Source organism: Spinacia oleracea, chromosome 4, assembly GCF_020520425.1.
Source record: "Spinacia oleracea cultivar Varoflay chromosome 4, BTI_SOV_V1, whole genome shotgun sequence".
Lineage (NCBI taxonomy): Eukaryota > Viridiplantae > Streptophyta > Magnoliopsida > Caryophyllales > Amaranthaceae > Spinacia > Spinacia oleracea.
Genome location: NC_079490.1, coordinates 14,624,890 through 14,650,231, shown reverse-complemented (window position 1 = coordinate 14,650,231; position 25,342 = coordinate 14,624,890). Strand labels below are relative to the sequence as shown.

The window sequence follows — 25,342 nt, the reverse complement described above, 5'->3', positions numbered from 1 at the left end:
CGTGATCTTGTCTCCCGAGGGGCTAGGAGTTCCATAGGTGATCGTGGTTTCCCTCTAGGTCGAGATGGGCCTTCATTACCATCCTGGAGGTTCAACACAGCGGCCTTGAGGCTGCGCTCCAAGGTGACGTTGAACTGTTCGGACGATCTCCTTAGGTCTTCCTGTGTGACGGGTAAAGGTCCCTCGACTTCTCGATGAGGTTGCGGGTCGCTGACATGGATCGACTCCAGCACATGATCGTGTCGAAAAGACAACAATTGAACTTACAAACCCTAACTTTATCGTTTGTTCAAGAGACTTTCAAACATGTCTGGATGCCGAGGAACTTCCTTGAGAGGGTGACTAGGTAGGTGAGGGATGTCGAATAGGTGACGGTCGTTGAGCACGTCTGGTATTCACCATGGCTTTTTTGTTTAGCGATTCCCACAGACGGCGCCAAACTGTTTCAGCACGAGAAACTACAAATATAATTTTTTTGGGGATTAGCTTAACCGATGGCGTGTTTGATCGCTATCTCCTTTTAGTCGACCACCTGTATTACCATTAGAAGTCCTTGGATATGTCCGAGGAACCTTCGTATAATGCTTAAATTGGATTAATGATTGTTAAGTAAGAAGGACTAGAGAGAGAGTAACTGATTTTATTTTTTAGGTAATGATTAGATAGCTTTTTAAATTATTACAGCAGAGTATTTATATGATTACATAGGGGAAATTTTGTAAATACGTCTAATTCTAATAAATAGTCGTCCTCCTTGATTCCAGGGACCCAAGGGAATTTTTATCCTTTTGTGTCGAGTTGGGATGACCATGTACATGGGCCCAAACATGCACCATTTTAGACTTTTTCTTCTCTAATTACTAGATTTTTATACCTAATTATTTTAATATGCAATCCATCTTTTTATAAATGAAATGTTTTTCTCTGAATGGGAAGTATATTGGTATGTCTCATATACTAAGATGTTAGATATACTTGAATTATAGAAAACCTCCATATGTTCATTCCTAGGTTTCATCCCAAGAGTCTTTACGAGCCATGTTCGAACAAATAAATCAAAAGCTCGTTACGTTCAAGTTCGGACAAGCTCAAACATCAATATTCCTGAAGCTTAGCTCGAACTCGTTTATACTAAGCTCGATGCTGCTCATTTGCAGCTCTGTGCACAAATATGTATTTGCATCAAACATTGATTCAATAATTCCTCCAAGCTATTTATTGTAGAAAGGCACTATGTCTACTGAAATCATTCTTTCACCATCAATTAATCTCGCTTTGATCATAAATTGGAAATTGACATCAACAACATTAAAGTACTCCATAAGAATATTTTTGTATTAGAAGCAATCAGCAGGGATGCCCACAAAGACTAATTAGCATGCAAAAAGAAGTATAAGCAAACCAATGTTCAGCAAATCGTTACAATGTTTACAACTTCCCGGTTTCCATATTCAAAAGTGGGTTCGAGTTCAACCTAGGTAGCTACATTCTTCACACTTTCGCGTTTGAGTCCTACTTTGTTTGGCTCTGGCTAGCAGTATGATCAAGGCCCCACAACGACTAAGCATCATGCAAGTGGCCTTGTTCTTTCGGGATGCCCTGCAATTCAAACATAAACTTGAGCATTAGTGGCTAGTTAAAATACATAAACATATATAAGACCACCAAATTAAGCATAATAGAGCTTACCCGTTCCACATCATGGATTCGACCTCTGTGCTTTTTAACTAGAGTAGGGATGAACTTGTATACATACTCTAGAAAATTATACAAGAAAGTCTTGTTGACTGAAATTCCAATGAGGGAGCTCATGATGACAATAATAAGAATAGCTGCCCACAATGACTTTGGAGCTATGACAACATATACACCAGTCATGAACGCCAATAAGGTGCAGTTAAGTGCTAAACGAAGTAGCACCATACTACGATCAATCAATACCATAGCTTTACTGTCATCGAAAACCATGGACCATGTGAGGCAAATCAACACCAACATTGAAAAAAATAAGGCCAATGCATTAGATATTAAAAACCCTAGAAACGCTGACTTCTTTCCCAATAGTGCTACTCCGGATTCTTGATTGAATCCACCAGGGAGAGTGAATCCAGCAGTGAACGTAATGGTTGCTAGTAAAGCCGCCACTATAAATAGAGAGTTTCGCACATCTAACAATTTTGTCTTATCTTGGAAATATGTCGTTTTTATCCTTGGGTCAAGTCCAATTCTTTTGCACATTCGATCCTGTACGTATTTACAATGGATGTCATACCATCCAATAGTAGTAAGATCGATGTAATTCATGCAATTGCAACATATATAATGATAAAAAGCTTAATTTTCCACATTATTCATTACCAAAAAATCTTATTAAAATAAGGCTGTGTACATGAAAATGTTGTATTTTGGAACTGTGACTGACATATATGGATGCAAATAAGTTAGTTACAACTAAAAGGTAGTAGCTGAAATTGCTAACGCATTAGAACTGATAAGGCATCTTCTCGTTTTATGTTCCAAAAAAAAAGAATTAATTTGGAAAATTGTAGATAGAAATCATACCCATGTTTGGTTGTTGTCACATTCTTCAGAAAGCAGATCTATGGCAGATACATTTGCATCATCTAAAACATTATATATTATCTTATCCATGGTGAGTAACGTTTCCGTCAAGAATAAGTCTTTATTTCGTATTGCTTTGTGTAAAGGTGTTACCCCTTTGGAATCTTGAAGATTGATTAAATCCTTCATGCGCTTAATCTTGAGAAACTCTTCATACCCAGTTAAATTTTTGAGTTTTATGTGATGCAAAGGAGAATCCTTATATTCAATACAAAGATCTCTAAACGCTCCAGGATTATGTTCGATGAAGGCACAAAGAGCTAATACATGACCCTTCTCACATGCTTTAGTCCAAACCAATGGTGCACTATCGAACACAGATGGATCCTTTTCCAAAACTGCTTTTATAAACCATGCAGGACCGATTTCATATGCTTTATCCCAAGCTGATTGTTCGTTGTCATCTTTTTGGGTGATGAATTCTGGAACTTCTTTTACTAGCCATGTCCCGAACTTTTCATCTGGTTTCAATTTGTATTTCCAAAGTTAGTAAAGGGAAGCATTGTTGAGCTTATTTCGAGATTGCAATAAATAAATAATATAATGAATTAAATTTGAGATATTAGGATATATAAAATTTAATTCAATATCAATATTAGAAATAAGGAATAACAAGCTTTATTGGGGGCTAAAATAAGATATGTAAAATAAGGACTATATAAAGCGATGAATAGAAGAGTAAAGATAGAATCTTACTTGTCAAACTTGGAACTAGATGCATTATATTACTTCCATCACCATCATCAGAGAAATCCTTAAGATATTTGGTCCAACTTTTCCTATCCAATTTTGACAATATATATTTTGTTACTTCAAAGCAATTGTTTTGTACAGCTAGAAATAAAGTAGTGTGCGGTGGCTCGTAATAATCTAATAGCTCACTAATATCATTAGCATTCTTGTGTAGTTTCAATAAGTCTAATGCAAGTTCTTCATTTTTGTGGCGTATGGCCAATTGCAAAGGCCCTTCAAATGCTTTATTCGTTATAAACCATGGCAACTGATCTACGTCATTGACACTCCAACTAGGACTATATTCTTTGTAAGCTTCAACAAGGAGCTTTACAACTTGGTTCGTCGCCTCATGGCTGGTAGTGGCCGCAATATGAAAAGGGTTGTTTCTGTTATTGTAATCTGCATCAGCAATGAGTTTCACAAAAGTACTCTTCCATTTACTCTTTAAAATGTATTCAAAGAGCCACATTTCACCATTTTTTATTATCCAATTTTGTAATACTGAAACCCCTCCTTTGTCTACTCTTGTGAGTAACTCCGGATGTCTTTCGATAAGTCGTGCACAAAAGTCATCTGTCATTAGATAAAGATTGTTAAATAAACAATTTTTTAAGGAATTAAATAAAATATTTAATACTTCTAAACGTAATAAGCGTATATGGAAAATAAATAAATAAGGGTGCTATATAAAACAATCCAATACTAATTTAAAATTTTACATGAAAGCGCCCAAACTTTATCTTTCTTTTTGGTATGAAAAAATACGTTCTCGGTTCTTATTTACATGACACAATTTCCTTTCACGGAAATTCCTTTTTAGTTCACCGAATTCTATTATGGGAATGTTTTTTGTATGGTGAATTTTCATATTTACCCTTAATTTTTTGGTGATTTGGTGAAAAAGATGGTTGGTTGGTTGTGATAAGGAGTAATTTTGTCTTTAACTTTCTATTTACCTCTCATTAATATGTGTGCCAAAATTAATTGTGTCATTGAAATAATAACGGAGGAAGTATATGTGCTTTTTTCATCCCCACAAGGCCTCGACCATATTTTTCGTTTTCATTAATAAGATGTCCCACCATTGAGTTGTATATTGGAAAAAAAGTTTATTTCTCTAAAACCGTATTCTCTCGCCCTTCTATTTAAACCATCTAAAGGAAAACTCTAGCTCCACCACCTCAGCTCATCGGCGGCCTAAGCACGACTACCTCGAGTCGTCGGCGTGCTCGTCTCTAGTGTGACCGACTAAGCGTCATCGTCACAATGTAGAAATTAAGGAACGAAGAGGCTTTCTCCAACCAAGAATAAGAAGGGGAAGCCATGGTTTGTGTAATCGAATCTTCCAATCCCTCTTAATGTTTTTCTCTTTATCGGATTTCTTTCAAATATGTAATTTTTAATCGTTTGATGAATAATTTTTACACCTATTTTAGTCCCCCAATTCCCTTTCTCTTAACTCCATTTTCATCCTCATTTTGCATGTTATAGCTTAATTTTTCCTAGTTTCACTTATTTGTAATGTTTGTGCTTCTTTTTGTTCCTTTTTGTTTCTTTTGTTATATTTTTAAAGTCGGTGGAAGAAGATTCGGGAGACTACTTCCACAAGGGTCAACTTTAACTTCTCATAAATCCCGATCTACTCAACATATTAAGGTGATTAGAAATGGAGGTTATAGATTATCTCAATAGCTTTCCAACAGTGATCACACACCCTTTTTTGATGAGTAGAAATGGAGTTATGTCATTTTTAAGAAACATTGTATAGAGTAGGTCGTAGGCCGCAGCACGGACCGTGTAGCTTCCCAGGGGTGTTGCAGGCAGTAGCAAATGAGATAATCTCAACAAGGGTCATGCAACTACTGCACGGGTCCTGCAACTATTGCAAAGTCAAGCAACTTCCAAACCCAAATATCAACAACTCTTTTTACTTTTGTTTTAGCTTTTCTTTTAACTTGTAACCACTTTAGTATATATACTCAAACCCTAAGTTATAACTTTCATGGGAGGATCCTAGAGAGAGATGAGAGAGTTCTAGAGAGAGAAAATAGGTAATTCATGGTTTAAGCTTGGATTTTGAAGATGTAATTTAACATTAAAGCTTCCTTGCCAATTCTAATGAGTTTTTCTTACTATCTATCTATCTATCTATCTATCTATCTATCTATCTATCTATCTATCTATCTATCTATCTATCTATCTATCTATCTGTCTGTCTATCTATCTATCTATCTATCTATCTGTCTGTCTATCTATCTATCTATCTATCTATCTATCTCTCTGTCTGTCTGTCTCTCTGTCTGTCTGTCTATCTGTCTCTCTGTCTGTCTGTCTCTCTGTCTGTCTGTCTCTCTGTCTGTCTGTCTGTCTGTCTGTCTGTCTGTCTCTCTATCTGTCTCTCTATCTGTCTGTCTGTCTGTCTGTCTGTCTGTCTGTCTGTCTATCTGTCTGTCTATCTGTCTATCTATCTGTCTATCTATCTATCTGTCTGTCTCTCTATCTGTCTTTCTATCTGTCTGTCTATCTGTCTGTCTATCTATCTGTCTATCTATCTATCTGTAATAATTTATTTAATTGCTTTTCTTAGTTTTCATGTCTAGATTTATTATCTTCTTCCATGTTTATTTGATGAGTCCTAATAATTGTTTGATGTTTTGATACTCACATAATCTCCCCCTTAATGTTAATTTACTATGTTTATCCTAGATTGGAGTAGTGATATTTAACTTCCTAGACTAATTAATTGGAGAAGTTAAGGGCAATTGGCTTTTATTATTTGGGTACGCTCGGGAGAGGGCTTGAGAAAGGTTTATCGTTCTTGTTTTTCAATGATTGACTAAGATTAGGAATATTACATCCTAAATTATATTTTGTGATTGATTTTGATGTTGGTGAATCAAGGAGGGCTTAGCATTCATTCTTAGCCATAGATGACTATTTTAGGAAGGTTAGAACCCCTTGCTTGTGCACCAACGGGAGTTGGTTTTGAGTAGGGTTGAGAGCTCTTGTCTAGACCTTGAACTATCCCATGAAAATAGGTGATAGGAATCGGTTGAATGTTAGGGTGCTATACTCAAGGTCTCTTATTTTTCTTGATCTCGAACAGGATGAGACTGAAGTGGGGGAAGTCGGTGATTTCACTCGGCAGAGATATCCGATATTATTTAGGGCGCACCTATTCTCTGAAATGTTTAATTCTTCATTGTGGGTTCTCACGTATTAAAGTGGAATGTCGTGGGTTTATCAGTTCTCAATCATGATTAGTGGTTAATCTTAGTTCTAGACTTTTCTTTTGAAATGTATAGTTGTTAGTTTACAAATTAATCCATCAAATTGATATTGATGCTAGCTTAGTTGACAAAATTAAATGAGGAACTAATTCATACGTTTGTTTTCGGAGAGTTCGACCCTTACATACTCTATGTACTTAGTTAGAAAGGTTTTATTAGGATTTATCTTTGCATAGTTGTGACGACCACCTATCAAATTTTGGCGTCGTTGCCGTGGAAACAAAGGTCTTGGATTAGTTTAGCATGAGGTTTTGTTGACTAGGCTTTGTACATTCATGTTTATATGTGCATCTTGGATCATTTGAGTGTTTCTCATTATTTCTATTGTCATTCATGTCTTGCATATAACTTTATGCATTTGTTGCATGTGGAATATAAAATCTAAGTTACGTTTATATGATGGTGTGTATCTTTGTTGTTGTTGTACTTGTTCGAGATTTGATGGAGCTAATTGATGTTTTTGTACAAGTTTCAACTAGGAGGAACTTGTATGGGAAAGATGAATTTGCTAGATGTTGATACAAACGGCGGAAAATGGGTGCCACTATTCGCCGGTGCTTTAAGGCATCATTGTGCCGTATGGAGCCAAGGTAGAGGATTGGATGGTCGAGGTTTGAGTAGTTGTGCAACAATAGCATGAATAGCTTATGGGCATAAGCATGGTTATGCCTAACTGTCCATTTTTTCCCATTTGGTATACTTTTACCCAATTTCACCTTTTATCATCCTAGTCTTCTTCAAGCTCTCAAACACCACCTCACCCATTTTCACTAAATTTCACGATCATGCATCACATTCCAAACACAAGAAAACTCAACCTTCTTTACCCATTTCAATCATTAATCATGTTTCCACTTCTGTATCCATCATCCTCCACAAAATCAAAATTTTAAAGGAAACCCAAATTTTTATTCTCTCTCCTCCATACTTCGTAATCACGATTTCAAACCCCTAGATTAACTTCATAGATGTGTTCCTACTCCTCTTATGACACTTCTATTGAAGTTTTCAAAGCTGGTAGATCCCTCCATAAAAAAGTCTCAATTGTAAGGGTTTGTTTGATGGTAAAATTTGAATTTCAAACTAAAATTACAAGCTTGGGTGTATGTACTACCTTTGGAGAGCTCTATTAATAGCTTTGGTGAAATTTCTGGTTGAACGAGGTCTGCTAGACTTTAAGGTGTTGTCTCATCCCACGAGAGGTTTTTGCTACAATTTGAAGATTGGAAAGTGGTTTTTGGTGAGGTATCATGAAGACCTACGGGATTCTTCAACTTCACTTCTCAACTTCTTATTCAACTTTTGGTGTGCTCCAACTTCAAATAGCAATAGTGGGAGACAATAGCAAAGGAAATAGTACGACAACATCTTCCCACCCCTAGAGGGTGTAGTGAGTTACCTATTTCTCTCTCTAAATCTTATTATTGTGCTTAAATTTCTTTAATTGTGACATTATGGAGATTGTTAATTGAAGATATGAATTTATTGTGTCAATTATATTGATTTTCTCCCTCTCGTTATTTTTGGCCCCCTCCCTTGTTTAACATTTAAGACGATAGCTCGGGGGAGTGTTTTATGTCTTGGGTGTTGTATCTCTATAATTTTTGTCACATACATTTGTTTGTTTTGTGAATTTTGATGATAATATGGAGTTGTGGTTTATAGATTTGATGTGAAATACCACATAATGCATAAATTGTATATACTTCCAGTGATTAGTGTAGCTAATGTGTAGTTTGTGTAGCTTTATTGAAAAATTCCAAAAAGATTTGTGTTTCCTTTTTTCATTTTCTTCCGTATTCATTATTATTCAGAAACCCAAAAACATTTGAAAAATTAAAAACTAGTTTGTCCTTAGGATGATCCTTGTTCTACAGAGAGACTTTCATGATGGGATGGATTAACAAGTTATCATGTAAATATGGAGACTCACTCAAGTTTGTATATTGACCTTCCACCTTTCTCTATAACTCAATAATCGTAGAGTTTATGTTTTTTTTTTTATCATGGAAACCATTGCTTGTTGGATGCTTGATTGTCTTCACTTATTCACATTACTTGTTTTCACAAAAATAGTATGTTCCATTTATAAGTCTTTACTTTAGTTAGCTAGCACCATTAGCCTAGGAGGCGAGTCCATAGAAAAGAGCCTTTGACCAAAATATCAACATCCGATCCTACGTTTTCTTGGTGTGTGTAGTTTTTCCGGGTGTTGTAAGGATAAATCTCCGTTTTGCTCTTGTTCTCTTTGCTTATTTGTTTTGGTTACATACATCATGCTACAATAGATGATGCGGGACATTTTTTTATCATGTTCTGCCTAAACACAAGTCTTTCTTGATTTATCTTTGCATATTCATGAAATATACCCAACTCAACTCTCAAACACAAGCCAATAGCCTTTCTTTGATACCTCAATCCTTGGACGTTAAGGTTCATGATGGAATTATGATAGCTTCTAAAATATCTAGAAAGTCGTGTCTATTCACCTCATGTTTGTTTTGTGTTGTATTATTTGTTCGTTTTTTATTTCAAGTTCAAAAACAAAATAAAAAAAAGGAAAAAGAATGTATATCTTACTCTGAAAATGAGGCATATACCAAAATAAATAAAAAGTTAGTGTAGTTGAAAAAATTCAAAAGTCTTCAAGTGGTAAGTGTAGCATCATCCTTAAGCATTTTTCTCCTTTTCTTGTCTACATTGATGTACCCCATGTTGTTTTTTCTAAGTGTTATATTTGTGCCTTATTGAGAGGGAAAGTGTACTTGAAAGTAGTTGATGGTCACTAGCATATACTGTATTGCTCGACCCTTTGCAAGGAATGTTTGTATCCCATTGATTGTTGAAGCTTCATCTCATTTCCAATTTCTTTTGCACATTATACTTGCACAAAGAACACTCAACCAGAATAAGTCCTTTTGAGTTTTGGCACGGTTGTTAATATTTGCAAATAACTTTGAGAACTTGGTCAAGCCCGAAGATGATTTCTCCACCCCGGAAATAGGATTGAGTAATATAGTTAGCCCTCTCAATACATGTAGAACTATGACATTTGACTAAGTCGAGCATGAAGACAATTTCTCCACCATAGAGAAATACGCAGAGGATGATTCTAGTCTCTCAAACACACATCAGAGGGAGTGTATGATGAAAGTGAGGTTAGCAAAGTTTTGTTTAGCTTAAGGGAACCCCAAAATATTTTTGAACTTGATTTTTGAAAACTGTGTGCATATATGTTTTTGGAATTACTCTTTCTTGTGATTTGGTTGTTGCCATGTTCTTTTGCATCTTGGTTGTGCTTGGAGAGTTATTTTGGAAAGTGGTGACCTTAATTATTAGAAGTGTTTCTCCTTTATCTTGATGCATGATGACATTGGTTCACACATTGATTATTAGTCTATCCTACTAAAGGGGACCTTGGACATAAAGTTGTAGGATAAGCTCCATGGAAATCCTCGTGAGAGCAAACTCGTCCACTAGAGCGATCTGGGGGTTTAAAGAACTTGTTGCACATGCTAAATATAACCATGATTCCTACGACAGTGGGTTAGGTTTTATTTCTTTCTGAGGAATTTGTTTGTAGTTTTGTTTTACTTGAGGACGAGTGAAGGTTTAGCTTGGGTGAATTTGATGAGTGGTTTTTACACCTATTTTAGTCCCCCAATTCCTATCCTCTACTCCATTTTCATCCTCATTGCATGTTATAGCTTAGTTTTTCCTAGTTTCTCTTATTTGTAATGTTTGTGTTTTTGTATGTTTTTGTTTCTTTTGTTATATTGTTAGTACTTTGGTACTTCTCCTACTTTTTCAGGTCTTGTAGGTACATCCTAAAAGGTCTTGCAAAGCATGGAGAAGTATCTCCGATAGTTTAAAGTCGTTGCAAGAAGATTCGAGAGAGTACATGCACAAGAGTCAACTTTAAATGCTCATAACTCCCGATATACTAAACATGTTAAGTTGATTCAAGTTGCAGGGGATATCTTATCTCGATAGCTTTCCAACGATTGGTCACACATCCTTTTTTGATGAGTAGAAATGGACTTATTACGTTTTTAAGAGAAGTAGTGGATAGTAGGCCGCAAGCCGCAGCACGAACCGTGCAGCTTCCCAAGGGTTGAGCAAGCAGTAGAAAATGAGAAAATCTCATCAAGGATCGTGCAACTACTGTACGGGTTGTGCAACTATTGCACGGGTCATGAAACTTCCAAGCCCAATTTCAACGGCACTTTTTACTTTTGTTTTAGCTTTTCTTTTAACTTGTAACTACTTTAGTATATATATACACTCAAACCCTAAGTTCTTCATTATCTCTTCCCACCATGTAGCCTCTATGAGAGGATTTCTGAGAGATAAAGGAGAGTTCTAGAGAGATAAAGTGGGTAATTCATGGTTTAAGCTTGGATTTTGAAGATTCAATATAACATTTGAAGCTTCCTTGCCAATTCTGATGAGTTTTTCTTACTATATCCTCTATCTACCTATCTTTAATGCTTTATTTACTTTCTTTTCTTAGTTTTCATGTCTAGCTTTATTATTTTCTTCCTTGTTTATTTGATGAGCTCTAATTGGTGTAATATCCCAGATTTTATAACTTGATTAATTATGCTAATTAGCCATTTTATTTAAGCTTTAACTTGATTACCGAAGATTTTTGAAAATTTTAAATATTTTAATGATAAACATTATTTTCAGGTATTATGATTTAATTAATAAATTATATTTAATTTTATTTAGATTTTCGATTTTTCAGCAAAAAGGAGAATTAAAAATCTAATAATTATCTAGTTACCAAACACTACTACAAAAATCGGAATAAAAAACGCATGATAGACAACAGTCAACTTAGATATGCGTCTCCTACAATTATAGAGTACGCCTCCCTTAGATAACCGTCATATAAAAGGTATAATAGAAAACTATTCCCTAGTTAACCGTATTCTATTCCTATGATATATTAATATATTTATTTTCAAATAATTGTGGAATACATACAGTACGCCTAAGTAACACAGGCGTTTACTCGTTTAATGCTGCTTTATTTTAAAAATAAATATTCCACTTTCCATCTAATATTTTGATTGGGTCACTTAACCTAATAATAGCAATACTTATATGAGATATTGTGAGCCGTCATTATGATTCTTAACCACCTCCTCCTACTTCCTACTTCCTACTTCCTACCTCTTATCATCTTTCTCATTCTTTTAAAGTCTTTAATCTATACTTAACCGCTCATCGATCCATAATCCTAGATAATATTGTTTGATCTAGTTGATAATTTGAGTATATACCCACATCAAATCATATCTAAAATCCTAACCCAATTCCCCGCAAATACATTATATGAAGCCGTTTCGTAACATATTGACTGTCTCCTACATCTATGCATTTCCTCCATCATGGTCAATCTTCGACAGATTCATCAGAATACACTAGGAGGCAGACGATTCAAAACCCGAGTTTCAGAGTCAATGGAAGAAACCCCAAATGTGAGTATCTATCTGTTAATCCTCATAGATTAGGCGATAATATATCCTAAATAGTTTAATATGAATATGGTATTTCTCCTGCAACAGTTTTAAATTGAAATAATGGGTTGCTTTTGTTTTTTATTAAGAGATGTAGTTTTAGATTCATAAACCAAAAATTTGTTTATATGTACGGTGAAAAGAGGATGAATGTGAAGTAGTGTGAAGAGATTGACATAAAAATATGTAGATATTTGGCAATATTCTGTTTATGCAACTTAAACCTCAATGATCATGAATGGCTGAGTTGAAACTTCAAAGTCTTTTTAATTGTCCCCTTATTGCCCATCTTAATGTTTTGTGTTGTTATGCTCTTTAATAGGCACACTAGGCTGGTATTATCACATAGCTGGATAACCCAATTCCTTGGTTTACATTTCGCAGATCTTTTGGGGCATAATTTACTTATGTGATTTGTTGTTGTCACAATTCTGCAGGATGCATCAGTTGGGGACTTGACTTGAAGCAATAAAGTGCGCACTAGCAGTCATGGTTTAGAAAAGCCAACCATGATCTTCGAGTAGATCACCGCCAACTCATGTTCTTTCTAGTGTTATTTTTTCTTTGACATATGTATCAATGTATGTACCGACCTGGCAAAATGGCGGAATAGATATATTTCGTAAAATATCAATGACTTCATTCATTTTTGGGAAATGCAATGCAATGTTAATAATAACAGTTTGTATTTGGAAAGTAGAGATTTTTTTTCCTTTAATTTTTTTATTGGATCCCGTAATTTTAGTCTTATATTTTCATCTACTCGGTAATTCATAATTAAAAAATACTATTTTTCTTTAAAAAAAAGAAGAAGGATAGAGAACGGTTATCTAAGCAACCCGTCTATTCTTCTTTTGAATGTAGTACGCCTATGTACGGAAGATGTTTTGTATCTCAATATTTAATAGGAAGAATAGAGCACCGTTATGTACGGAAGGAGCTTTTTATTATAGAGTATAAGAGACGGTTATGTACGTTAACCGTTATATATTCCTTCTACATTTACAAATTTTAGAAAGGGAATAGAGGACGCTTATCTCTTATCACTGTACTTTATGACTAGGAATATAAAACGCTTCTTTTACCCGTTTTATAAACTTTATAGTGCGCTGAGTTGGAGAACGCCTCTAAGGCGTCCTATAAAGTGTATTTCAACAGTACTCTATGCCCTTTTTTTGTAGTAGTGAAAATTCCCCTATTTGAGTCAAAAGACCAACAAACAATTTCTGCTAGTCTTCTCAATCGTGTCATGTACTCCATAAGAGTCATCCATCACCTTGATGTGTCTCCATCATTTTTCATTCAATTCCTTGATTCATCAACTTACCTATAAAAACTGAAGACCGAAACTAGACTAGCCTCTCTTAATCAACAATTTACATTCTCCATTTCTTCCATTTGCCAACACAATCAAGATGAGTTGTTGCATTCATGGAACACCAAAGCCTCTATAAATAGTTGATCAGTTATCTCAGACAAAATACAAAACATAATAGTCATCCAATTTCTAAATTCATAAGCCCTCTTGATAAATTCAAATCTATCTTCTTTGAACAAATTAATTGTAACTAGCCATCATTAACACCACCGCCTCCCACCTTCGATCGGGAACCACCACAAGGAATCACCCTTAAATTTCAGACCACTAAACACCAATCTCGTAGCCCTGTACTCTCCTTTCTTCCTCCTCTACTCGACTCTCCAGCTGCCCCCTTTTTCGCGACGGCTCCATTCCGACATCAACCACCCAGTTATCACCCTCCGCTGGATTTTTTGCTGCCACCATCTCGCCACACGGCTGTACCTTTCATACGCAGAGCAGCGACCGGTTAGCAGCTGATCTCCTTTTTCTTCTCTGCTCCTCTACGTTGCGAAACGGTATAAATTTATAATACGTTAATGGACCTCCGTATTCCGTAACTTTTCTTTGTTAAAGTTTTTTTTTTTTTTTGAGGTAATTCTTTGTTAAAGTTTATTGGGCTTTTATTTCCATTAAAAAAATTTGTGGGATTTATTATCTTATAAGTTGACGTTTAAAGTAAGCTACTAAGATTAATGTATAAGTGAAGATTTAAAAGCAAATGATTATATTCAATCCTTTTATAGACAAAATGTGTTCAAATTATTATTATTATTAATTATTATTATTATTATTATTATTATTATTTTATTATTATTTTATTATTATTATTATTATTATTATTTTATTATTATTGTTATTATTATTATTATTATTATTATTATTATTATTTAAATCAAATGCTAACAAAGTCAAATATTTTACAAATAGTTAGTGGGAAGCCGAGATACAATCTGGGCCCCCACTCCCCTGACTATAGAAAATCCTATCATAGTAAAAGTATGAGCAGCAGCACGAGCCCTAATGTCTTGAGTCCTAGAAAACTTCTGAATCCGCTTCAGCAACGCAACAACATCCTTATCCAGCTCCCCGAAAGAAGAGAAAGCGAACGGAAGAAAGCCATAACCAATGGCCCTGCAACGTGCTTCGTACTTGACCCGTTTCCGAATAGCCGCATCAGTCACAACTCGGCCCGAAGCAAAGCCAGACAACCCAGATTATTATTATTATTATTATTATTATTATTATTATTATTATTATTATTATTATTATTATTATTACTAAAAGTAAGTACCTTGACCATACTTATTTTCATAAAGATCTCGACCCTCGGACCTCAGGAAGGATGATAATCAAGGCTAAAGAAAAAGCCCAGCCAATCACGAAATTGAGGTAACGGCTATTATTAATACCCGCAAGTGCCTTCTAAATGAGTTTATGAAATTACGACGTTACAATATGAATTTTAATCATGTTTATCGTGTTATGATTTGCATGAAAGAAGTATGCTTTCATATTTATATGATGTATTATGTTTTACTGATCACCTGGTCTTAAGAGTTATTTTACTTCAACTGAAGTATAGATGCTAGAAATGTAAATTAATTACAACATGATAAATAAAAGTGAAAGACCTAGTTCTATTGGCAGTATCAGTTCACAGGTTACAGTTTTGGTCATGCATATACCCCAGGGGCATATGCCCACAGTTGAGCACATGCTCTTATGGGCATTGGCCCATCGTGGAAGATGTTCCATCAGTTCATACTTGCCAACAACTTGCATGTTAAAGAAAAGGGTTGTGAATGAACTAATATGATGTTTTATAATATTCTATTCTCCCTGTTTTAGTAACTAAAATGAGTCAAAACGATTTTAAGTTACTAGAATGGTACGTTACTAAGTCTTCGGCTCACCGTTTTTTTTTATGTTTTAGGTGCCGACCAGGACGACGGATATGAGTAGTAGCAAGGATTCCACCATGATAAGGTTCACCTAGTTTAAGCTTAATTTATACTAAGTTCAAGTAAGAATTTTCTACTAAGTTGTGTGAGCCACTTTTATATAATAATATAAAAGATAGTTCTGTTAGTTTTATAAATTAAAACTATTATGAGGATAATGACTTTGTAATTCCCAAGAGGGAGTTACGGAAGTAATGTCCCGGTCGAATCAGGGTAATTCCGCTTCTTAATTACTGGAACTAGAGGTTGGGGCGTTACAACTTGGTATTAGAGCCACGGTTTTGAATCCTGCATTTGAAACCTCGCGGGTTTTGCATGTACTAGAATTAGATTAGGCTTTAAGTTAGAGTTGTAGGATAACATTTCATTAAAAAGGAGTAAAAATACCCTAAGTTAAAATGAATATAACTGGAAATGAGTGTGAGAGTAGGCACGAGATAAAAAAATGATTTATTTTCTAAATTTTTTCTTAATCATGCATGATTAGAAGAATGTTGAGGTACTCATGACGATGCTTTCATCGATAATGGTGCTCACGATGATGAATATGAGGACCAGCCTCCAGGAGGTCATGAAGAAAGGATGGAACGATTAGAAAATGTGAGTGCGATGTAAACCGAGTTAGTTCAAGATTCTCGGAAGAAGAAAGATGTAAATGAGAATAAGAGTGCGGCGATGTTCAAGAACTTTTCATCTCTGAAACCACCGTCCTATGTTGGCAAGCCCGATCCAGTTGAGTTTGAATATTGGATTTGTCGTATATATCAGTTATTCAAGACCTTGCAATGCCCTAAGAAATGGAGAGTTGATTTTGCTGTATTTACTTAACGGGTCAAACAAGATTATGGTGGAAAGTCAGCATGGAAAGGAAGAATGAGCCGGGATTTGGTTGGACCCAACTCCTGAAGTTAATAAGAGACAAGTTTTACCCACCATCCTTGAGGAAACAAAAGGAAGACAAGTTTCTTCATTTACAACAAGGGACGATGAGTGTAATGGAATATGCAAATAAGTTCATGGAGTTATCAAGATTTGCTCCGGAGTTGGTTCGACAGAGCAATCCAGAATGAACCGCTTTGAGAGTGGCCTTCACCTCAAGTACCAAGACAGGTTGGCAACTCAAAGGTTTTCTTCTTATCAAGATATGGTTGACATTGCAGTTAATATGGAACGAGTGGTGCTACTCCGAGAAGCACAAAATGCCGGGTATAAAAGAAAGAGTGATAATCAAAACTAATGAGGAGCAAAGAGGCCTAACCAAGGCTATTAAGGAAATCACAAGAGGAATGATGCTGGCAATAAGGGTCAAAGTTATCACGGAGGCAACAAAAAATCACTATAATAGATCACAAGAATGTGCCAAATGTGGAAGAAGGAGTCATGTTGAGAGCGAGTTTCGAGATGACACAAACATCTTCTTTCGATGTGGACGCCCTGATCATTACCTCAGAGACTGTCCAAGGCCAGTAGCACCAACCGCAAGAGGATCATGGACCAGCCTCAACTGGCATTGATCGTGGAAGAAACAACAACAACAATACAGGAGGCGTAAACCGCAATCCACCATGACCACCGACAACTGGAAGAGTTTTTGCAATGAGGCAAGAAGAGGCAGATGAGGACGATAATGTTATCACCGGTACTTTCTCTATCCACTCTTAACCTGCCCATGTTCTCTTTGATTCTGGAGCTTCGTATTCTTTTATTTCTCCATCATTTGTGAAACGCTTAAAATTCAAACCATGCTATGATTTTCAGGTTATGGGCATTTCCCTCCTACTAGAGAAATTATGAAACGTAGAATCCTATAGAGAAATTGCCCTATCATGTTAGAGGAAGTATATTTCCTATCTGACCTAATAGCTTTTGACCTATCTGATTTTGATGTGATTTTGGGAATTACCTGGTTGACTAAGCACAAGGCTAGCATTAATGGTTTAAGGCAGAGTGTGACCCTTACAACACCAAATGGGGACAGGATTTCGTTCCAAATATTAAGGAGAAAACCGTTAATTCAAATTGTCTATAATTTGAGAGCTCAGAAAATGATTGAGGGTGGCTTTACCGGTTATCTTTGTAGTGTGGTTGACCTTAATACTTCTGAACCATCCATTACCGACATACACATTGTTTGTGAATACCCATAAGTTTTTCCCGAGGAGATACCTGGTATGCCCACACCAAGAGAGACAGACTTTAGTATAGAACTAATTCCAGGATCCACTCCTATTTCCTCGGGTAGTGGTTGTTCTTTGGCTTTAGAGGTTATGTTAATCTCCCTCTTAAGTCAGTGTTAAGTGATTCTTGATGCTTTCAAAACCCAATATTTGAACGTTGCTCCTTGTTTTTTTTGGGGTTGGGTGGGAGGGGTTAGCACGCTAACCAAGTCGTGTTTAATGTCTCACGCCGCTTGTGTTAAATTTACAAGGTCTTTTACTCTTTCACCCTTTCCCGAGACATTATTATCATTTTGTTTCTTTTATTGTTTTTCAATCTCTACAAGTTCTTGAAAGAGACTCCACTGGGTAACCACCCTAGCTTCTACGCCATTTGTTATAAAGGATTCACAGATCACACGGTAACACTTTGTCGATCGGTGGTGCAAACAAGGCAGGTTCGATAAACACGGGATGACACAAGAAGATCATACTTAATGCAAATGAGAATGGTGCGGCCTATCTACGTACGTATTTTCTTAACTATGTAACATGTGTGATGGTCTATAAAGTCCTTAGTGGTTTAGTAGTTTGTAACACTTTTTTTATTTATGCAAATTACAACCTTTATATGTCAAGAAACAAAAACAAAAAAAAAACAAATAATAATTGATTTTATGTTTTTTTTTGCTGTGTTTTGTGGAACTAAAGTAAATTAGGTCTCAATTCTCATTTTAAACTTTTTTTTTTGTGACATTCTCATTCAAAATTTTAAAATTAAATAAAGGATAATTGATTTAAATTTCTTATTATCAAAGAGAATGAAAATATTATCAGTCCTACTACTTGATAATTATAAATGTTAAAAAAATCGCGTATAAAAATTGAGTTCGGATCCTCTAGAGTTTTAATAAAACTCTACAGGGTAGAGTTGTATCTAAACCATACATTTTAAAATCAATGGCTCATATTGATGAGAAAAAACAGGGGGAATTTTGGAAAGATAATATATGAACCATTGATTATTTTTTATTTTTTTTGATTCAAAAGAGAAGGCGAAAAGCCAACAAAATAAGGAAAACAAACAATAAGCAAAAAATTAAGGAGGGATTAGGCGTGGCAAGGCCACACCCCTAAGGTCCTCCTCTAAGATACGACTAATCCCTACCGGAACAAATTGAAAAATGTGAAGCCTAACGCTTTGAGCGACACCGTGATTGGCAAGCCAATCCGCCGCGCGGTTCCCCTCTCTATAGACATGAACCACTTTAACCTTCCATTCTGGGCTGCTTAGCATAGTGCGACAATGATTGATGATGTGCGTGTATTCACCATGGGAGTTGTCATTGCTTTTAAGTGCCTGGATGCAAGCTAGGCTATCTAGTTGAACTTCTATGTCATGAATGCGAAGATTTCGAGCCAGTTCCAATCCCTTTTCAAGAGCCATGATTTCAGCTTTGAAAGCTACGCAACACCCAAAATTGGCAGCTAAGCTTGATACATAAGTACCTTGTTGGTCTCGAATAATTGCTCCACCTCCAGCAGGCCCCGGTGTGCCCTTCGCGGCTCCATCACAGTTTAGAATATAGGCACTGTCTTGTGGGTGTTTCCATTGAACATAGGTTTGTATTTTGTTTCCACTTTGTTGTCCTCTTTCTGATTTTAAATCTGCCATACACTTCCTAGCTTCATTGAATCGGACCATGAGAAAGGCACCAAAATCTACTGGGATATCATGTCTTCTGCCAAACACAAAGGCGTTACGCCATTTCCATATCCACCATGTTGCAATTCCAAAGTAAGTCGGCCATTTTTCATCATATGCATCAGTCTTAGCACTGAGGTTATTGGTGATCCAGTCTTTCAGCCCTTCCTGAAAGAAGGCAGTTGATTATGCACAACCTCCAAGTTTCCTCCAAATCATGCGAGCAGCTGGACAATCTCTAAGTATATGTATAGTGGAATCCTCATTAGCATCACAAATATAACATTTGGGGATGTCCGTCATGCGTCTTTTGTACCTATTGAGATTGCCAAGAATACGATCATGGCATGAGAGCCACAGGAAGGCACACACCCTTTGCTGGACTGGTGCTCGCCACACTGCTTCCCAACAGGTATCATCAACTACATCTGTTTCATGTCTCATGATTCTTAGTGCAGATTTAATGGAAAATTTACCTTTTTCCCCATCCTTCCAGTACACTAAGTCTCCCATGTCAGTGTCTACTTTTAATTCATATGATTGAATCAACTTTAAAGTGTCTGCATCGAGGAAAGGTGAGAACACCTCCCAGCGCCAACCATTCTCCGGTTCCCACATTTCCTCCACGGTTGCCCCGGCAAGCTTCATTGGAAGGGGGTGTGTCACCAAGTCATTGAGTGGTTGGTCTGTCACCCATTTGTGGTCCCAAAAGAGGGTTTGAGAGCCGTTACCTACTGCCATTTTCATTCCCTCACAGAGAAGGCGGGCATTATCTGTAATCACGCGCCATACGTTGGACATGCTTTTTTTTGGCACAAACATGTCAATGTCACACCGTCCTTGGCAGTACTTTGATCTTAGCACTCGTGACCACAAGGTGTTTGGTTCCATAAGAGCTCTCCAACCAAGCTTGGTTAAGAAAGCAGAATTGGCTTGCCTTGCCGACCTAATTCCTATACCCCCATGATTTCGAGGTTTCTGTAAAACCTCCCATGCTAGTAGGTGGGTTCCTTTTTTTTCCTCATTACCACCCCAAACAAATTTCCTGGTTTTCCTGTCAATGTCATCACATACCGTTCGGGGTATTTTTGCTGTTTGCATAGAATAGCAAGCTATTGACGATAATGTAGACTTTGCAAGGGTGATGCGTCCTGCTAGAGAAAGATATTTGGTTTTCCATCCTGCTAGCCGACGGTCAATCTTTTCGCATAGATGGCTAAAGGTTGCTCTGGTTACTCTGCTGGTAATAGCAGGCATACCCAAGTACGTGCCTAGATTCGTAGTAATTTCCATCCCCAATGATCTGCTGATTTCACCTTGTACAGCATCTGTGACATTATTCGAGAAGAATACACGTGATTTTGGAAGGCTTACTCGTTGCCCCGAGGCCTGGCAGAATCTGTCAAGGCAATTACGAATAGTTTAGCTTGGTCACTGCTTGCTTCGGCAAATAACAGGATGTCATCCGCAAAGAACAGATTGGACAGGAGGGGTCCATTTCTACTAGCCCGAATGGGCTTCCATTTAGCAGCAACAATTGCTTCTTCGATGGTTTGGTAAAGCCGTTCCATACACATTACAAAGAGGTAGGGGGATAAGGGATCCCCTTGTCTTATCCCTCTACTGGGTTTAAAGCTTTGAGACGGCTCTCCATTCCAAAGGACCTGCAGAGATGCTGAAGTAACACATTCCATGATGATATTAACAAGAAGATACGGCAAGTTCATTTGAAGTAGTGTGTCCCGAATGAAAGACCACCTTAACCTGTCATATGCCTTCTCGAAATCAATTTTCAGAGCCATGAAACCTTTCCCCCCTTGTTTTCTTCTCATAGTATGCAACACTTCTTGAAAGATGACTATATTGTCAGTTATTTGTCTCCCTGGAACAAAACTGGCCTGAGTATTGGAAATAAGGAGGGGCAGGGCTGGTTTGATACGGTTCACAATTGCCTTGGTTATGATCTTGTAAGTTACATTACATAACCCTATTGGTCGAAATTGTGAGGGAAGCTCCGGGTTATCAACTTTTGGAAGGAGGACAATGTGAGTATCATTGACTTTTGCTGGTAAACTTCGGCCTTGAAGCACAGGTAGTACCATATCATACACTTTGTTGGCTACGACTTCCCAATTTTTTTGGTAAAAAAGTGCCTGGAAACCGTCTGGTCCAGGAGCCTTGAGAGCTCCCATATGTTTGACAACAATATCAACTTCACACTTAGTGAATGGCTTTGAGATCGCTTCCCAGTTTGACAAAGGGAGTTCGGGGAAAACATCAGACGGAACATTGAATGAGCTTGGCTCCCCCTCTTCTGTGAATAGGTTAGTGAAATAGGAGACAACCTGATTTTTGATTTGTTCTTTATCATTAATCCACTCACCATTATCTCCTTTTGGAAACATTCTGGTACCAAAAGTCGCGTGTTGACTGGATTAAGAATGGAGACAGGAATACAACCTTCTTTCACTTGAGTGCGATTGTTCGGAGGTGGAAAAACAAAATGAACCATTGATTTTTCATTCAATGGTTAATATGCTCAAACTCTAACTTGTAGAGTTATTTTAGAACTCTAGAGGATCCAAAACCATAAAAGTTGCATAATGGAATATTTGTATTACTGGTCTCCCAACTTATACGATATACTTAATTTTCTTTTTCGATTTACTTTTAGTAGACGAATATGGTTTTTAATTATCATTTTAGAGTTAGTTTTCATAGTTTTCATTTATCTCTCTCAGTTAGTTCTCATTGGCACTTTAGGATAATTTAATGGAAGTGTAACACTTAAGTAAAAACGTAGGGAATAAAACATGAATTTGTGCGTACAATGATTTAATTTTTTGGTAAAAACGGAGGGAGTTGAACATGAACTTTTGCTTACAATAATGCCACTCGTCAACTTTTGGGTTAAAAAAATCATATGCACGTAGAACCTTCTGTCACTCGAAAAAATTGATATAGTAAAGTTCAAACATTAGACGAACAAGATATAGGGTATAAATCTTATCATCTTATTCAACTATTCGTAATGATTTTTACTCCACGTAAGATATATGTAACTTGGAACAATGAATGTTTATTAAAATTACTATAAGTACTAAAATTTTCAATTATTTTATACTTACACTATATGTTGATAGCGAGACTTGATACCAAATAATTTCTAAAGGGAGAAAATAGTTCAAACTAACAAAATTGTAAGCCAAAATCAAATTGTAATATTCAAAGTAACATATCCACTTGGCTCAGGAGTCGGGGCGGGGTGAGGCAACTAAAGGGCCAAAGTAGGACAAGGCTCCCCTTAGGTTGACACTTGGACTCAACATTTTTTATGCGGCATATTTTTTAAACTGAATATACATATTTTTGAGATATATGTGCATATTATTTGACTCAAATAAAATATGCGTAATTTTTTTAAGTGTTCCAGGATCTCAAAAATTATATATACATAACAAAGGTGCAAAGTTAGCTTAAAGAATATGCACATAGAGCACAAAAATTATGCACATATAGTTCGAAAAATACGCACAAATGTTTTCTCCGTAAAGGAAGTTCTCATCATAAAAGGGTTCTCACCGGAACCTCACCCTATATAATTGTTAGCAAAATATATGAAAAGAGAAGTAGACTCACTTGTGCATAACGGTGCAAGATGCAAAACATTCTGATGATCATTAGTAAGAAGTTGATTCCAATCTTTGGCATCCACTATCTCTAGAATTTTTTCCGCAACTTTATGTCATCCCTTCTCGATAGCCAAGAACAAAACATTCTTCTGGGTTTCAATAACTGCATTTTCATCAATTGACAAGATATATAGTGCAAACTTTTCGTACTGACGAGCTATGGCCAAAGACAAAGGTGTATCACCATCATTGTCCTCCACTAACCATGGAGGTAGATCTTCTGAAAGATCAGATGCTTCTTCTTTGTATATATCTATGAGCAACTTTGCTATTTCAATAGCAACTTCTTCATTGGAGGTAGTTTCAGCCAGATTATGTAAAGGATTGTCACCATATATGTTTGTTAAAGAGATCAAGTGTGCGAAAATCCCCTTAACATTTGGAATAGTAACATGGCTTTCTAGAAGATATTTGAATGGCCACAATTTACCCTCAGATGCCCATAAATGGAATATTGAAAATCCATTGTCATTTTGTTGTTCAAGTAGCTCCGACCCTTTTTGAAGTAATAGTCGAAAGATTTCTGTTGCTTCTTCTGTATTCAAGTAACATTTTCCAGGGGTTACGTGAAAGTACTCCGTATAAACTAGAAATATACTACCTCTGTTTCAAAAAGATCTTTACAGTAACTATTTGTACGGATTCCAATTTAATATTTAACTACTAATATATCCAATTTCGTATGTGAAAAAATTATAAAAATTTGATATTACATTCCGAGACCAATCTAACAAGATCTTACATGTAACGTTTTGATGTATAAAATGGTGAGAATTTACAGTCAAAGTCTTTATACTTTGGACACATTTTCCAAAGCGTAAAGAACTTTCTGAAACGGAGGTAGTATATATTTAAATCTAAGGCTCCGTTTGTTTCAACAGAAATATAAATGGTGATATTATAAACTACTCCCTCTGTCCCTTAATACTTGCACCGTTTTGACTTTTTTAACATTTTATTTCTAGTATATGAAAACAAATGTTAGTATATAATGTATTGTTGACTTCATCTTAATATATATTTTAAAATACGAAGTATTAATGTTTTTATAATTTGTAGTTAAAGATATTGATGGTCAAAGTTGTGCATTGACAAGCCTGTCCAGTCAAAACAGTGCGAGTATTAAGGGACGGAGGGAGTAGTTGATTTGATTTTGTAAAATGTCAAATAAAAGTGCAGGAAGCTTACCTGAGCGATCAAAAAAATGAATCGAGTGGAAAGGAGTGTAGCCGTCGTTCCCGTTGCAAGGAAAAGAATGAGGGGAATTCAACATCTCCAAAGCTAATTTGCCTAACTTACAAACTACAGCTTCGTAAAGTAAAGGGCAGCCACGATTACTAGGCATATTAGCAATCAACTCCATATCCATTTTTAATACTTCCAACGCACATTCCTCGTGAAAACTATAAACAGCTATATGGCAAGGGCTACTTCCTTGGTTATCCTTGAGTAACCAAGGTCGTTCAGAAATATCAGATAAAGATGTGTAAACTTCTAGAAACATCTTTACTATCTCTACATTACCGATGTAGCATGCGTGATGAAGAGGGTTAAACAATCTTGTTTCTTCCTCTGGTTGGATGAGGAGTTGGTGTACGTCTTCGGGAGGTAACATACTAATTGCTTCTCTAATAAAATCTTCTCTGTTATTCTCTGCTGCCATGTGAAATATATTCATACCATTGAAAGACAGGTAGTATTCGTTGGGTTTATTAGAGGCTTTGCATTTTCTAAGGAACTCCACATCTCCACTGTCTGCTGCTCTCTCAAGCTCTTCATCCATTTCCAGAGACATGGATGTTTTCAGATGAGATTGACTTTTTGAGTTTTTGGTTGAGACTTAAGAGGGGGATCGGATGTAGTACGCGTCTCACCTTCAATTCTTCCCCTTTTATAAATTATACTTCGTGCTTACAACTAGTATGACAACTCCGTAGTAATTAATGATTTAATGGTAATGCCCAGCTATCAGTAATACATTGACTTTAAACAAATACTACATCTAATCCGTTTCTAAATGATCGATCTTTACGGTTACTATTTGTAAAACATTCACTTTAAACAAATACTACTTATAATCCGTTTCTAAATGATTTTTACGGTTACTATCTGTACAACATTGACTTTAAACAAATACTACATCTAATCCGTTTCTAAATGATCCTTACAGTTACTATTTGTACAAATATTAAGACAAAATAAAAATAAAAATAAAAATTTGATAAGGTATAGTACATGTGTAAGAAACTAAGAACTAAGAAGGGAGTTGAGTGTAAGAAAAAAAAATTAA

General features: G+C 36.1%; 2 protein-coding genes and 1 long non-coding RNA gene across 5 annotated transcripts; 1 reads left to right on the top strand and 2 right to left on the bottom strand.

Moving 5' to 3' along the window:
• Window positions 1-1,261: 1,261 nt before the first annotated feature.
• LOC110794712 (protein ACCELERATED CELL DEATH 6-like) lies at window positions 1,262-25,033 on the bottom strand. Of its 2 annotated transcripts, XM_056827120.1 has the most exons (7): window positions 24,241-25,033; window positions 23,000-23,587; window positions 3,319-3,930; window positions 2,563-3,083; window positions 2,051-2,244; window positions 1,690-1,951; window positions 1,262-1,599 (listed from the first exon to the last, which is right to left on the bottom strand). In XM_056827120.1, exons 3-7 carry the CDS (start codon window positions 3,824-3,826, stop codon window positions 1,561-1,563), a joined length of 1,524 nt encoding a protein of 507 aa, XP_056683098.1. In that variant the 5' UTR covers window positions 3,827-3,930; window positions 23,000-23,587; window positions 24,241-25,033; the 3' UTR covers window positions 1,262-1,560. The 2 variants fall into 2 exon arrangements, with proteins under 2 accessions (XP_056683098.1, XP_021855366.2); XM_021999674.2 differs by having other exon boundaries at window positions 1,690-2,244; window positions 24,241-25,015.
• Window positions 10,512-18,355, top strand: LOC110794713 (uncharacterized). Of its 2 annotated transcripts, XR_008919166.1 has the most exons (3): window positions 11,561-12,136; window positions 12,613-14,927; window positions 15,472-18,355. It is a non-coding gene; the product is annotated as an uncharacterized lncRNA (long non-coding RNA). The 2 variants fall into 2 exon arrangements; XR_002535105.2 differs by lacking the exon at window positions 15,472-18,355 and having other exon boundaries at window positions 10,512-12,136; window positions 12,613-12,914.
• On the bottom strand, window positions 23,106-24,835 carry LOC130471341 (uncharacterized). The gene is made up of 2 exons (XM_056841402.1): window positions 24,241-24,835; window positions 23,106-23,587 (listed from the first exon to the last, which is right to left on the bottom strand). Exons 1-2 carry the CDS (start codon window positions 24,833-24,835, stop codon window positions 23,106-23,108), a joined length of 1,077 nt encoding a protein of 358 aa, XP_056697380.1.
• Window positions 25,034-25,342: the final 309 nt, after the last annotated feature.